Source organism: Lonchura striata, chromosome 1, assembly GCF_046129695.1.
Source record: "Lonchura striata isolate bLonStr1 chromosome 1, bLonStr1.mat, whole genome shotgun sequence".
In the NCBI taxonomy this organism is placed as follows: Eukaryota; Metazoa; Chordata; class Aves; order Passeriformes; family Estrildidae; genus Lonchura; species Lonchura striata.
Window position 1 is genome coordinate 122,250,510 of NC_134603.1, and position 16,967 is coordinate 122,267,476.

General features: G+C 39.4%; 1 protein-coding gene across 1 annotated transcript in view; it reads right to left on the reverse strand.

The window, feature by feature from the left end:
* Positions 1–16,967, reverse strand: part of CHN2 (chimerin 2) — a 158,384-nt gene that overhangs the window by 6,441 nt on the left and 134,976 nt on the right. The window contains exons 8-11 of the mRNA XM_021538178.3: positions 10,934–11,018; positions 8,451–8,624; positions 6,589–6,666; positions 22–159 (exon numbers count right to left, since the gene is read on the reverse strand). Coding sequence (XP_021393853.1) covers positions 22–159; positions 6,589–6,666; positions 8,451–8,624; positions 10,934–11,018 — 475 coding nt within the window. The remainder of the gene's footprint in view (positions 1–21; positions 160–6,588; positions 6,667–8,450; positions 8,625–10,933; positions 11,019–16,967) is intronic.

Sequence of the window (16,967 nt, forward strand, 5' to 3'; positions counted from 1 at the left end):
CAAATGCTAAGCAATACTTACTTGCTGCCTCTATGAACTTGGAGTATGTGTCATAGGTGATCACGGGAATTGGTAAGTCTCTGAAATATAGCTTCAGTGCTCCAGCAATGATGTTTATGTCTGGATAAATACTGGCAGAAATATCAGCCTTGTCACCATCTAGAAAAGGAGAAAGAAATCTGTTTAAAACCACCCTAATTTTGACAGAAGCAAGGCTAGTCTTCTAACTCAGATTTATTGTGTGCAACCTGACAAGGAAATCAACCTGAAAGGGCTTGGAAAGCTTAAATGAGAATATATTGCTACCAAGTTTACATGATACCAATGAGGAATGGTAGTTTCTTTATGTTTTAGTAAACAATTTATTTGCTCGCATCTTCTGGAGTGGCTGGTGATTACAGCATCCATATCTGCAGAATACCACCTCAAACATACTGTTTTAATGGATGTTTGGATGTTGGATGAAAAACCACGTTAATAACATATTTCTTGCATTTAGCCCATTTATTCACTGAAACTAAGCTATTAATAATTTGTTCTGACATCCTATTTTCCATCTGCAGATCTGTGCATAGGAATATGAACCATATTTTCATCTGCACTTGTGAAAAGAGTGGCATAGAGATATAACATAAATTTCCACTGACCCTCAAGAGACCAGTAGGAAAAATCAAGAAACATCCAAATCATGCATATCTTGTACCAACATATCTATAGTGATTAGCTGAAAAGAAAGCTGTCATATTTTCTGCTATCTTCTACTATCTTAATATTTGACTTATTTATTTATAGCAAAGTTCTGAATTCAAATAGGCATGCTAAGGAATTTAGCTATACAATTATTCTGAAATGTGCATCACAGGTTTTTAAATTAATATGGATACTTGTAATGGATAAAATGATAAACAGATGAATTATGCATCTAAAAAGGCATAAATTTTGTTTGCCACAATATAACAGTTAGTCAGAACTCTATGAAAGAGCACTTTTAAACACATGAGCTTAAAGTTTACAGGTGATGCTGAGAAGTCCTGGATTGCAAAGAGTGAAATTACAAAAAGTAGCAACAAGGCAGGAGCACTATAATTTTTCAAGTTCAAATGACTATCTCTGTTCTGTACTACCTAGTACCCTCATAACCCACATTTTTTATCGAGAAAATTCTGCTTTCCTCCCTTCCTGGGACCTCTCTATCTTGGCAGTCTTCCAATAGAAAGATGGTCAAGTAGGGGGTGTGGCTGTTTGGATTTAACCCCCAGATTCACCTCAGGCTTCCTGGAGATCAGTTATAACCTGTAGTCCCTATTTCCCAACCTTTAGCTAAGGATACTACGCTTCCCTCAGGACAGGTGGGGCAGGTGAGGTAGCACATGGGGTGATGCAAGGTTCTGTCTGCTTGTGCAGCAGAGAGGGGTTTGCTGTGTCTGCCAGGAGGTGCAGGCACAAGCTTGGGCTGTTAGCAGCAAGGTGCTGACAGGTTGTAAAGCCATTGCCTTGCTTGTCTCACAGTAACACTGCTTGTGGACATGCCCTGATACAGACAGATGAGTGGGGGTGCTTGATACCAAGATGGACATAAAGGCTTTCACAGCACAGTAAAAGAGTTTATATTGATTGCAGACATTTTATACAAACCTATGGCATAAATCTTTCAGGGATACGTCCTGTCCAATGTATGCACATAATTCTCATTAAGACTAATAGCACTACATGTTCTCATCAAGAGGAGATTATATGCTTAAGTGTTTAAAACAAACAGCCTTTCTTGATGCAGCTGAGCAGTCTGAATACATCCATCAGCATTTAATTTAATACAGCATCAATAAGCCCTAGGAGGATGTTTGCACTGCCCCAATCTTTTGTTTAATCCACACATTCCAGGCACGGTAGCATTAGTCTTGTAAAGCTTTGTGTGGAGAGCTCTATTTAATTGATGGACACTGAGCACTCAAAACGCTCCACTGAAAACAGATACCTCCAAGGAGCCAGCAGCTGCATCAGAACAGATATAGCAAAGCACAAGCTTACATCTATTATCCAGGTCACCAGTATACTAAATGGAAGTGTTATTTATTTAGTACTTTCACAAAGCAGCCCAGCAAGCTTCCTTAAAGGGGCACTTCAGCTTGAGGTCCTTCAAAGTACAGTGTATTTCAAACATACTTCTTATTTGCATATGTGCTTACTGTAGAAAAAATTATGAATTCCTGAGTCAAAGATTTTACTCTTCAGAGACAAATACACATCCATTGGAAATGCACTGAAGTTTATTTTAAAGTGAGCCCAGCAATACATCTGTTGTAATATACCCTGCACGTTTTTGCAGCAGATATGTAGAGATGGGTGTGAGTATGCATATATAAATTACATGTGGTTTACATGGTACCTTCTGCATTACCATAAGATTTTTTTCACTCTTCAATACAGGAACTTCTTCAGATTGTAGCTGGCATTTTCAGTAAAATTGCAGCATCCATATGTTAATATAGTTTTATTTTTTAATATTTTGGATTACAAACACGTAGTCAATTTCAGCTTTACAAACCTAATTCTCAAACCCCGTAATTTCTCTTTCTTTGTTAGTTTGACTCTCAATGTATTTTGTTGTATTATGTTGAAATTTGAATATCTCAAGACAAATAAAATTTTTGTTCTTTTCCTTAAAGGTTTCAGCTGATTTCAGATGCCATAGAAATTATCAATAGTTCATTTCAGAATGAAATAGAATACGTATTACATTCTTAAAGACTCACCCATGCCCTCTGAATACTTAATTAGGTTTTATTTAAGTTCCTTTCTCCTAAGTGTTTTTTTTCATTGCACAACCTTTACCATGCTAGCATGCTTCTTTTAGTTTTTTCTTGGATTTGGCATTTGACAGGTTTTCAGCTACACTGGCAAAAGAGTATGATTCAGGATGTCTTTAAGTGCTCATGTAATATTTAACAGCATAATATTTTTAGCCAGTGTATTGTACCAGCCATTTGTACAAACAAGTGGGGGGACAGAATGCGGTGGTGACAATGGCAGCTCTGTGGATAAAATGCACAATGGGTGTTCTCTGGATGCTACAACGCCACAGCTCAACAATGCTGACAGAGAGCAACTGTCGTTCTACAGCACCAACATTCACCAGATTAAATAAATCCACATTATTCCCCTCCTTCTCATTACAAAAATCACTAAAATGGAACATTGTCAATGCCTCAGAGAGCCTAATGCTAATTTACAGTAGGGGTATTTACACTGCTTGGGCTTTGGAAGGCAGTTTAGATCAGATGAGGACCAGCTTCACCCTTTTTTAAAACCAACTATCACAACTACATTTGGCCCAAGTAATATTAAGTGGGATGCTATTGTCTTCCAGTGATGGTAACTCTTTTCTGTTCTTGCTGTAATTCTTGGAAGCACCAAATGACTGCCTCTTTGTCAAGGCAGAATTAGTCAGAGGGAGAGCTGGCTGCTCTTCATTGCACCCCTTCAGCTGCACATGAGATCAGCAGGAGAGGTCCCCCACAGCCAAGTCAGCTCCTATGCCTCATCCTCCTGTATCCTGCTGTCTTCTGGCCCCTGTGGCTTGATGAGGAACTTGGATCCAGAACACTTGATGGCATTATTTGAAGGATGCATCCTGTGCATTAAAATGGGAGGACTCCTTGCCTGTCTGTTTTCAAGCCCTTTTACTCAATGCTGTATTTCTGGAGATGTGAAAGTATTCTGGAATTTATCCAGGTGCCTGAGTACTGACTCAGAAACTAAGGGCAGGTAGGGATCACTAGAATGCTGAAGTGCAGTGTTCTGCCACTGCAGGAACCTTCTTACCAACCCTACAACTTTCATTTATAAAACTAGCTAATGTTTTTTATCCCTGCTCTTATTAGAAGGTTGTTAGAAAGCCTTGCTTTCAGATGGTAAAAAATGGTCCTTAAATTGTTAAATGAAATTTATTCCTGGCCAGTGTACATCCTCCAGTAGTGTGCCAAGACTATCAATTAGAATAAAGAGTTCTCTTCTCTGGTTCATACTCCTGCTCTCAGCATCTCCTTTGACTATCCTCTCCCCCCAAAAAAAGTTAATTTCCTGTAACTTTAATTTTCCTGTAATTTACTTTTTTCTCCCAAGTTTCTTTCCTTTAGTGAATGTGGAAATATGAATTCTGTAAAACCCTCACAAACTTCACTTTTTGGACAGACAATTAAATTTGAACAGAAAATTTCCAGGTGGTATTGAAGACAACACTTCCCACTTGGCACTCAGATTCTTTCTCTCTCAGCTCCTTCACCTGGGACAGAGAACTGGGATAATCCTCATTCTTGAGATCATTCACTCCAAGCTGCTCTGGCTTCTAGTACTAGAAGAGTTAAGAGGGCAACAGAAAAGGAGCGTGTTCCTACCTGTGGGGCTGGGATACAAAAGAGAGGGTGGCATCCTTGTCTCTGTAAGGATCTGACAGGGAAGCAACCCCTGAGCTCTCAGGTTGGAAGTATCTTGCCAATTCAAACTCCTGCCAGGTGACAACCACTTTCAAGCTGCACAGCCCACAAGTCAGATAAAAAAAAAAAACTATTTTGTTTTTCTTTAAATCCTTTCATGTAAAAACTCTCAACTCTTCTTGCTTTTCCACCCCAGTTCAGGGAGAAAACATTTTCAACACAGGAAAGTATTGAATGCTGTCAGCTTCTGATCCTGGCAATACTCTAGTTGTCTAGCCCATAACAAGATTATGTTCTTTATTATCCTGCTTTTATTCATGCCTTTTTATTAATGGCAACACTCTTTCCTTTCTTAGCCCTTTCCCCTCATGAAACTTTAAATAAAAATGAAGACACAGATTTTGGTCTATTTCTGCACAGTGGCCTTTGTATACAAACTCTGATCTTGCTTTCTCTGCTTTCATGTTCATCCATGCTTTTTTTCCTTTGGAAATCCAGTACTGCTAGTCACCTTCCTCTTCCTGTATCTAGGTGCTGCTGCCTTTTTAAATCATATTTTCTTCCTTGCTGTGGGTTTAATCCAAGTGTGTATTGCCATCAATTATGCCAGGAGTATACTTAATAAATAGACAATAAACTGAAGTGGCTCCAGTGGTTCAAAGCATTTGCAAAGGAACTACAGCTGCAGCAGTGTTGAAGACATGCTCAGACATAAATTTAAATGTGCTTTCTTCCAACTCTTCCCTCTACAACTCGTGCCTCTCCTTCTGGGTTTCATCCAGGTTGTTACACTTAAAGAAAAATTAACACAAAGGAAAAAGTTTGCCAGGCCAGATCTACCTGCAGGGTGCAGAATGGCACCTGTGAGGACTGTGAGCCTCCCAGGATCATTGCTTCATGTGGCACATTTGGAACACTACCTTGCCATGATAGCAGTCATATCACTGTGCCTCTCTCTGGCCCAAAGAATGGCTGACCTATGTGTGTGTAGGCATATGTTCACAGCATCCAACATATTTTAAAATATGTATTTTTTTTAAAGGATATTTCAGGATGAAAACAGCTAGTTTGGAAATTCCTAGCTGGCCTTTATGGAGATGTCTGCATAACAAACTGCCTCCAAACAAGAAATATGCAGGCACAGCAAGTGTAAGATGCACCACTTACAGACTTTGCTGGCCTGTGTAGCCTCCCCTGGAGTCCCCACATCTCCTGCCCTTCGTCCCTGCCTGAGTGACATCACAGCTGTCTCCAGCTGCACCATGCTGGTGTGGGGCCATCCACCCTTCTGGTCACTACCCAGACCCACAAGCTGACTCTCTGGCTTGACCTGGACCTGCCTCATACCCATGGATTTGTGATCACAGGACTGTGTCTGACCCTATTCCCTACCATGGCAGAGGAAATAACTGAAAAAAATTAAGTAGGAAGGAACCACTATCTATGGGAAATTAGAAGAATATATATGTAACTTCTCAAATGTACTTGAAAGGTATTCTCTATTAATGGAGGCCCTACCCTGTTGCTCACTTACACACACACTTAAAGTTAGTCCTGTGTCCAAAGACTGTGTGCACAACCAGAACCAACATAATCAGCTCAATCAATTCAGAAGGGCTATGAGGAAGGTAATCAGGCAGTGTTTTAATTGTTGGTGTTTCAATATGCTATACATCTGATGTCCTCAATGCCCCTCTCATCTGTTGTTCAGATGCAATCACGTGCACAGTGGTGCAGTGCTTTCTACAAGGCTACAGGCAGAAGGACTTCCCAGTTGGAATTCATGGTCCTTAAACTCATAAATAGATTATTGTATTGTAAAGTGCTGAGTCTATTAAAGACAGGACTAATGACTTTCCCCTGGTATCATCTATGCTCACACTTGAATTAGGACCAAGGCTGTGCTGCTAGGTTGAGCAATCATCCAGTCCCCCACTTAAACACCAATATTTCACATTTAATTATTCCTTCCAACTATGAAACATAATTTCTTCCTATGAAAAGGATTACAGATCACTTTAAACTCAGAAAAGACAGGTTATATGCATATATGTCCATTTCATTACCACGGTGCATATATAAACCCCGAAAGATCTGAAATGTCCTAGAACTGAAAGCTTAGATTAAAACTGTACAAGATTAAAAAATGGTGTACCTCGATCAAAGGCCATTTTCACGTCTTCAATGTGCTCAGTGAAGCCTGAAACTCTATAGAGGCCCTCGGACTTTAAACCTGAAACAGAAAGTTCTTGTTAACTTAGCTTCAGTAACAAACAGATAGTTAGGCTTAAGAACAATAAAGCAAGAACAGCAGACTTACTAAGCATTGCAAAATGTTATTTGTAATGTGAAACTGGAGCAGTTAAGGAAAGATCAAGATGATGTAAAAAAATTTTTTTAAAGGATTAAAGCATTTTGGAATTTATACTTTCTCATTTTGTTAGGTACATGGTTGATTTGATTATGTTAGAGAAAAATACTGCAATTTGCTAATGGTGAGTCATGTGATGTTATTATGATTTATTCGTTTTATGTAGGAGATTTTCCTGGATTTGGCTATAATTAATAAAGCTTTAGAGGTCTCTCTTCCTTTTACCAGTTGCCTAATGATAAATAGCAATGCAAGTAAAAGACTGCCTTTCCTTATGAGCACAATTCCATTCCTGTTTTGCTGTCGGTTTTTACTTATACATAGTTGATAGATGTGATGCATACAGTTTTTCTCCACATCAGTACATCCCTTCTACAGTTCCTTCGCCACAAGAAATCTGCTCCCTTGCACAACTCTTGCCCCGTTGCTCCACACCAACATGAAATGCAGGGCAGCTCAGCAGAGCAAGCCAAGTTACACACACATTATTAATTTCAATCCCCAAATCAGTTATTGTAACTATGCACTGTGCTAACCTACTTGTAAGTTCCAATGTTCTTTGTCTTCTTAAGAACAAAATCAAAATCTTTCATAACTCTATGGCAATTAAGGAAAGAAATATAAACATGTTTTAAAAACAGCAGGCAGCAGATTTTATCTTAATCAATAAATGTACAAGTAAGTGATTAGATCTCAAATGCAATGTAGCTTCCTGCTATGTCATCAGAGTAAAGCTCCTCTGTCTTAGTCCATACTATTCTTTCCATTTGTCCCTGCAATGATGATATAATCCTGCTAGAGCTTTACAGAGCAGTGCAAGGGATTTACTAGTAAGTCTTTGAGTCAATTCAGTAGATGATGCGTGGGTTTGAAATCCCTATGACTAGTATCAGTGTGTTGCTATGCAGATTACTGGGATGCCATAAATTCAACATTATTAGATTCCTGTGCTGAAGCTGTGACTAACGGGAAAATTTGCCTTATTGGGCAGCACAACATGCACATTTGCTATCCAAAGGAAAACTACATGAATATTACAGAGGGGATACATGATTATTGAAGGGGGTATGTTTTTCCTTCAATCTGGCACACATCCATTTACTAAAAGCCTGTCACAAGCTTGAGTTTTGGCTGTGACATGCTGCCTGTGCCACAGGATCCATCAGTCAGTAACCAAGCATCATGTGTCCTGCCACAAAACACCATAGCCCCTGACCTCACTTGTCCAAGTCACTTCCAGTCACTCGTGCTCTCCTGCCCACAATGTCCATAAAGGTTATTAAAAATGGATTTGATTTAAACTGATTGCTCTGAAATGGGATGTGTCCCTAGGTATGTTAAAATAAACTAATGAAAAAAGACACATAAACATGAACTTAAAAGTTCACTTTAAAGTTCACCCCTTTCAGAAGTGTAACATAATACATGTTTTGACATGTTTTCAGAAAGCACTTCAGGGAATTGCATTAAGCAATGCCATGATTTAATTTTACTAGCTAATGCAAAGCAATGTATCACCTACACTTAAAAACCCATTTTCTCATCCTGTCCTCAGTGTGCACGAGCACAGCACTGTGTTCTAGCTTAGCATGTAATTCAAGTCATCCTCATTTCGCTGTGTCTGCTGCTCTCCCAAGCACACAAACCTCTTGCTTCAATCTCCCGGATGCAGGAATCCACCACCATGGGCCTCTGGGTGTTGTGGGCCTTCACCAGCGTGGTGAGGTCGCAGCAGTAAACTCGCTTTATCCTCTTGAGGTCTGGCTGGCAGTCGTTGGGCACGTATTTGGAGCACTGCTTGTGTACGTTCAACCCGCAGTCTGCAAGCAGAGTTAGCCACATTAGCTCATTCATTAATTAATGCTAATGCTGATAGGTCATGTCTAGCAATTTATTTCCCTGGTCCACATCAAGCAAGGGGCACAATTTCCCTATCAGTCAGGAAAGACAATAATGTGGAGATGAGAAGGATGAGCATGAAAATGTGTAAAAATCTCATAGTGGGACAAGTAAATTCTAGCAGGGTTGTCAAAAAGCTTTAAAAACTCCAGATTTTCCTTACACTCCTTTGAGCTGAAGGAGACTGCTGGTGCCGTCTGGATCAGTTCATTACTGGACATATAGCTCAAGGTTTTGCATTTAAACACGTGAGACTTAAATTGTGGGTATTTTAGATTAGCAATATTTAAAATTGGCACAGTAACAACTGTCTGTTGCTGGCTGTCCTGTGGCTTAGCACTGATCACAGCCAGAGAACCTAAGATTCACCTGGGCACTCCAACTGAGACAGCATGCCTCACTCCCCCTTCCACATTCCTGCAGTGTCACTTTTTGGCTTGCTCTGCCACATCAGCAGACTCCCCATCCCTGGCTCATCACTTCACTGTTGACTAAGTGTCCCCTGTGGCTTAGCCTGTAGGTCAGCTTTGGCACAAAAAATGCTGTGAAAGGCACGATGTATAAAAGTGATTCATTTTACAAATAGTTCTTGCTGTCTTACTCCAGAACCAAATACTGCCCTCAGTTGAACAGGGAGGTTTCTGTTAAGCCGTCACTGCTTCACCTCTACAAATGGAATTTTTCTAATAGATTCAAGTATTCAGCCATATGAATTTATAAACTTCAGTAAAGCAAACACCACTACTATGAGTTGCATTATCTAACTCTGATTCCTTCCCAGTCACGCTCATCACTGATAACCCTTTGAGTTAATTTAACATTAGGCTATTAAAAATGTAAACAGGAGTATAACTTGCAGCATGTTTCAATATTATACTCTATAAAATATTAATCAAGCAAAATCATAAGGACACCTAAACATTTAATGGAATTGGGTAGGATTTTATGTGTTTCTCTGTACAGTTATTAATGCATAATTCATTGTTTGTGAAATATAAACAAAAGTGAGAAGCTGCAAATAGGATCCTGCCTGCATTGTGTTCAGTGCTGTTCTGCAGGCATGTGAAGTTAAATTTAAATGCATCTGTTTAGTTAGAGTTAAATGCTGGTAATTTTATGAGGGATAGTATTATGTTTCCTACTAAATAAATATGCCTTTTCATAAGTTTAATATTTTATGTATGTGAACAAATACAGTGCTCTGCATTAGTGAGGTCAGGTTTTGCACACTTGTATTTAAGATCAAATAGCTTGAAAAGCAAATTACTATTCCTCTTTTTTAATGTCCTTCTCATATTCTTTACTGTTACCACTATTCACCTACAGACAGACAAGATGCAGCAGTAGCTGAGACTGCACTTATTAAAACTATGCATTTGTAAAAGCTATTTTGATCCTTCAAACTGTGATCTAAATTAATTTTAGGTAACAACTATCTCCTCTATCTATGAAAGGCAGATGTCAGGGTTGGATGTGTTTGGTGCCAGTCTGAGATCAGGAATGCCTGGAGGTCAGGGCAGGAAGAGGTCAGACAAACATTTTTTTTGAAGTGATTTCAGTACTGGAGAAAGAAGTTATGAAAATCCATTTGTAATGCACCAAATACTAATTCACTTGCTGAATCCAAAAGCACATGATGTGATGATTATTGTATTTTTGCAGGATAAATTTTTTCCACAAAAGAACAAACAAATTTAAAATAATTAAGGCACTATTAAAATGCCAATACAAGCACCAGAAAACTAATCCCTCTTGGAAAATTAAGGTCATGGTTTTTGTTTTTATCTTGAGGTGGGATACTTCAGGCTTGCAGCAATGCATGGTATTTTTATGGGAAGCAGGTGGCAGTCTTTTTTGAAGACAAAGGCACTTCCCAGCGATTGGTAGCAAAAAAAGGAGTTATGAAGCCTCGTTGCTGGCTGGCTTTGCCATTTCCAGTGCTTGCATCTTAAGACATAAAAACATCAGGGATAACTTAATCACAAAGAACAAGTTTGAATGCATGCAGGATTAAGTACTAGCAGAGGATGTAACTCAGCAACCAAGGGCTGATGGCTTCATTTCTGAACCAGCTAACGAGGCAAATGAAAATGCTCTAACTTATATGGGAGGATTTCCTGCTTTGTTCTTTAAAGAAATCCCAGCCCTCCACTCCTGCAGGGAGTGCAGGCTGGGGTGGGACAGATGTCTGAGCATTTCAAGAGAATGACAGAAAATGCTGAAGTGCTACCTGAACACCTCACTCCCTGAGCGATGAGACCCCACATGAAGTTGGCGCAGTACTCACACCAGTGCGGACCTCGAAACGTATGGACCTGTAATACAAATGGGGGTGGGGGAAAGAAATGGGGTCACTGGAAGGCAGATGGTCTGACAGATGGAGCAACTGAAATGGATAAACAACAGAAGACTCAGTAGGAGTAAATCTTCAGCACACAGTGCCCACATCCTTCCAACGTCTAGATGAAATAAACCATGGGAACAGAAATTTGCTTTGATCTTGAAGTTTATCTTTCAATAGGCTTAACATAGCAGAGAACGAGGCTGTGGATGACACTGAAGACAAATAATTTTTGCCTGCTGACATTCTAGCTATAGCAGAGGGGAGGAAAGCAGGAGAAAAAAAAGTGAAACTAATAATCCAAATAACTGTAGATGAAAGCACCCTTCCGCAGTCTAGTAAATAATTTGAACTCACATAGGGAGAAGATGTCAATAGAGTCTTTTTCAGCAGATCAAACTTCATTTTGTTGGAGTCCACACATAAGTAAATAAAGAAGAATAAAATTATTTGTGTGCTGACAGAGCCCACATCTCCCCAGCCATGTTTTGCACACTACTGCTGCTTCCGCCACTGCTTTTCCAAAGGCTACAGCAGAAGATCTTTTTATTTAAGACGTGTATTCTGGTAAAGTAAGCATTTAATTTTCATTGAAATGAAGAGTAAATAGGGAGGTCTATGCCCCTGTGAATGGGCATGGTATGAGCTAGTTCTGGCCAGAGACTTAATTGAGCTTAACAAAATATAAATCATGAACACTCTGGCTGCCAATGCATCCTTTCCTTCTCTCTGCCCTTGTTTACCAGTTGGGTGGATGGCTGAAAGGCCACTTCCACCCCTGGGATGGGAAAAGCTGCTCTTTGCTTTTCATAGAGTGCAAAAACAGTCACTGGCCTTTTTCAGATAAACTGTAAAGTTTTAGGCCAAGCATTTTGCATGCTAATGTTTTTGCCTCATTGGTCTGCAGGATCACACTGACAGAAGCCTGTACTCTTGAATCCAGAAAGATGAAGTACTGTGATTTTAATACAGTCTTCTCTTCCTGACTTTGAGATAAAAATGTGAGCCTGACCATAAATGGCTCCTGACCAACTACTCACAGTTAAGTAATCGTGTTCATAAACTTAAAGCAATAGTAGTTCTTCCTCCCTTTTGACAGTGAAAGATCAAAACTGGAATTTTGGACTTGTTTTGACATGGTATTTTACCTCTCAGAAAAACACGTCTCTGTGAAACAAGACTTTGCAATACAGTTTGAGATAGATATAGCCCCATACTTCTTTCCCATTTCATTTCATTTCATTTCATTTTGCAGAGTGGGTAGCATGAATTTCAGACATGGCTTTTTGCAGGGGTAAATGGCTGTATGTAACAGCTGATGACCTGAGTTTCAGTCACATGCACTATGTGACCTTCAGTGGATACAAAAATACATATAAAACTAATTATGCCTGAATCTTTGTCATTTATAGACTGAAAGCCACATAATTAGTAGGTCTGCACCTGCACTTAATTGTGGGTGAAAATCATCTGCTGTAGGAAGATAACTAGCTGTGTCTTCTGCTTTGCAGCAGTTTACAAAAGCTAACCTTGTGAGAAGGGGTTGTAAGAGCTCAGCCAGGACTTTTAAAAATGCAGCATTTCGCAAATAAAGTCCCTTGCAGTTGCTAGGATATTTGGGGCCTACTTGCTCACTTTACATAAAGCTTATTTCAACTGATCCGGCTGAGGCTTATTTTGAAAATGGCAGCTGATTATTCCTTGATCTTTCCTGCCATTAATTGGAAAGTCATCAATGCTGACTGAGGGCTCCAATTGAGAAGTGCTGACAGCGCATCCTTCCCTTGTTCCATTCAGCTTGGTTGCCCTCAAAGGTTGAGTTCTCTTTATTCATTCACTTCAATTTTTCACGGATCCGCATTTTAGCTCAAATGGCAAGTCTCCAGCTGAAATACTCTGTGAAAAGCTAGTCTTGTGGTTTCTGGCCAAGTTGAAACAGGGAAACTAACTGAAAAAAGAGAGAACTTCTAAAGTTTCTAGATGAAGGTGCAAAAATTCCCTTAAGATGCAGTTTTGAACTAAGTCTCTTAAGGCTTGTAATCAATTTTAAAGAAATAATGGAGGAAGCCTATTCTTAGGAATACAATATCTTTTCATGGTAAATAGTAAAATGGGAATTTTCCCTGCAAGATTTGCCTCATCTCTGTTTCAAACGGGGAGAGGAAACAGCAGGTCACAGCTTTTTGAGATGGAGTTTTAGTTTTTGCCTCATCCTTTGTAACCACATTCATTACAAACAGACTGGGCATAGGTTTTTTGGAACTATGATCTGGAACTATTTATTGCTGGTTCCTACCCCGTCCTGAAGTCTCAGTAGACCTCTCTGTCTACACACAGCATAGACTTAGCTATCTGAGCTACAGTTGACACATAATTCAAACTTTTAAAAAGAATTTACAGGGAACTATTTCTTAAAATAAGCCAACCCCCTGATGTTTGAGACTATACACTGTACTTTTATTGTTCAGTCTTTCATCCTCTTCCAATGAAAATTCTCTTCTTACATTCACTGTCTCTTCTCTGCTGGACAATCTCACACAGCACTACCCTGCATGTTTCTTCTTGTTGCCTTCCTGTTCTCTCCCCTTTGCCCCCTGAGTCCCCTTGCTTTCAAATGGCAGCATTCCCCCTGCAGGTGCTACCTTTCTCATTTCCAGCTTGCATCTGAGTCATCTCCACAGAGGGGGAAACTCAGACCAAAGTACAGGAATGCCAGTACAGTGGCAAACCAAAATAATGCTGTGAGCAATACTGCAGAAATGAACAAAAACAATTGTCTTGAATTGAAATGCTTTTGTTTTTTTGTTGTTGTTTTTAATTGACATTATACAGTCTTGTTTCTGAGACAATTTTGGTTTTATGTGACTGGGTCTGAAGACTTTTCATTTGCTTTCCAAGAAAATAAGTTTTTTCCAGACTTTTGTCTGAATACAGACACATTTAGACTCTTTTGTGGACTCCTGCTGCACCTGAGCCGTTTGAAGGGAAGAAAAGCTGACTCTGCTGTTATTTTTGTTTAAATTAATGCACATGATCTTTGTGATGTTTGTAAAAATGTTTCCCTCAAACCCTTTGTCTCTCAGAAGCAGTATTATCTGCAGTGCTTAACACAAAGGGAAATTTATCCTGGAGACCCCTCTCTCCCAGCAGATCTCCTGACTTGTCTGGAATCAGCTGCCTTTACTCCACTAGCCCACCTGCAAATGGGATTTGCCCATGCTATGGTGGCAAACAGGCACAGTATTGTGGTAAATGCACATTATTCAGCCGTATTTGCTCACTTAAAGTAACACATAAGCCCTCTCATGAATTCCCAGCCTAGAAAAAAGAGTGTGGAGCACCCTCAAACCCCATGCTGCTGCCCTCAGGCACGAGGTTGACCTCACCACCAGCTGGGACCCCACTGAAGCTGGCAGGTAAAGCACATCCAAAAAAGGCTGCTGGATCCAAACAAGAACAAGACACTAGAGGAATTTGGGATACAGTTAGGCTGACACCCACTTAGCTAGAGAAATACTTCCGTGTTTCTCTAAACAGGGCTTTGGAGATTTATTCTCTTTCCTGAGTTATGGTATGTCTACACTGGCTTAGGCAAAGCTGTCCCGCCAGACAGACGCCAGCTCCAAACCTAAATTCATGTGACTGCGTGGTGTGCTCAAGATGAACACAGCTTAACAAATCAGTCTGGATACTAAATCTTTTTTTGCCCACTTGCCTTGAGTGTTTTGAAATTTGGAAGGGAGGTTGAATGAGAAAGCATGGATGCTCAGAAGAGCATAAACCTGGTGCCCTCATGCTCCAAACTTCAGTGCTGCTTTTTAATTTTTGTATTAGCCTGGCAAGGATGGAGGAAGAGCTGTCCTTGCTCTGAATTTGTGCCTTGTACCTATTTCTTCCTTTTGTTCATTCTCTTGCAGTAAGTAAGATCTTTGATATAAGACATACAAAAATCCCATCAGTTTTGCTAGAAATGTGCCCTTCAGTTTTTTGATTCTTCATGGTTAAAGGACAAAAGCAAATGAGTGCCTGTTTGTTCATGAAGAGTTGCCTATGACAAGATTGCGAGGGACACTGTGACATATAACCTTTATCCCTAGAAACTGAGATGAATGATATAACACACATCAGCATTCACCTAAAAACAGGGAAGACAACTTTTTAAATGTCTTCAAAATAGCATTTTCCTTCAGATAAACCCCGTATCATCACAGCCTGAGTGCTGTCAAAACCCATCAAGCATCTTGCCCCAACACCCAAAAAGCCATTCCTTCTTTTTAAAATGATTTCTTAACCCTTTTATGTAATGAATATGACACATATAAAGGATATTAGCCTTGAGCCATGTTTTAAATTTAAATGTTCTGTTCTGAGTATACTATCCATATTTTTAGTTCAACAACTGGATATGTTCTAATAAATTCCTTTGGGAAAGTAACTGTATTTTCATAGTGAACATATTTGTCCATTAAACAAATGTAACACTTTTGATTGACCTTTCTGGACAATTATTTAAAAAATGTTTCTTCCCCAAGGTCTGCTATTGCCTTTACTAGGATAGAACAATTATTTTCTTCTGTCAAGTCTTTGAATACATATCTATTTTAATCATGTGGCTTTCCAGTTAAACTATGACTCTTTTGAAACAGAAAGGAACAGAAACTGTACAACAGCTAGATTGTGCAAACGCAAAGTTAACTGGGCACAGGTCCAATTATAAATCAAAGCCAAAATGGGAAATTTTGAAGAGGAAAGAATGCATGGGTCAGAGTGGAAAGAAGTCTCAGTCATGAGAAAATATTTTCTAGTTAAACTAAAATAGTTTTGATATTAATATGATAATGAGGACAAAACCCAGAAAGAATGAAAGTTGGCTTAATCAAGCAAAAAACCACAGACTGTTTCCCCCATTTCCTTCAGTCTGATCAGAGAGATAAATATTGACTTTCCTGTAGACAGGGTCAAGGAAGGGGAATGAGAATAGGGATGCCATTATTTGCTTTGTTCACTAATATTAAATTATTGATTTGCCAATGACAGCAGAAGCATTGCAGAGGTTAGCAATGTCTGCACAGAAGAGTATGTAGAAAAATAAGAAGTGAAACTTTTTTGATAATTGAAATGATTTTGATCACTGCTTCTCCTTTTTTGACAGGCCCTAGATGAATATCAGAAAATTCTTGTTCTGCTAATGAGTTGAGCTATTCTGACAGTGACCGAGATCAGCATCCTCAAGAAGCATTAACTAAACTGATGTTCCAAAGCTGATATATGTTTCTTTCTTGTCTTGTTACTGCCTCTTATTCTCGATGCTCATCCCGATAAGCATCAAAATACAATTTGACAGCATTAGCTATGGTATCTGGCTGGCAAGCTCTGAAACCAGCACAGTCCTTTTGGCAAAACATTTTAATACAAGCTGCCTGGAAGGTCCGTTTCCAAAGCTGAGTCACTTCCCTGCTGCAGTCTGACAGAGACAGCACTCAGGAAAAAATCCGTAAGAATCTGATTTTGTACATATAGACAGCAGAGAGAAGATCCATTTAAACATCCCTGTGTTTGATCAGTGATTTGTTTTAGTTGTCCAGCAAACACAAGCTCAGATCCTATAGCTCAGTGGGACTCTGAGAACATTTCCTTAGCATATAGTGGGGGAACAAAAGCTGGGAGACAATACCCACCACTGTGCTTTGCTTTATTGTTAGGAGCATATCAGCTCTCTCAACTTCTTCTGGAATCAGAAATGGTGCAAAATCTTTGCCAGTAAAATCCTTCTGATAATAGCTGGATTTTGAAAAGGGGCCTTTTTCTTATTTAAAAGTAGATACACTTAAGATGAAGACAATAAATATGAAGTACTTTGTTTCTGAATTAAAAAAAAAACCTGAGTCTGTGAAAAAGAGTTAAATTGCCAGTCAAGTACTAC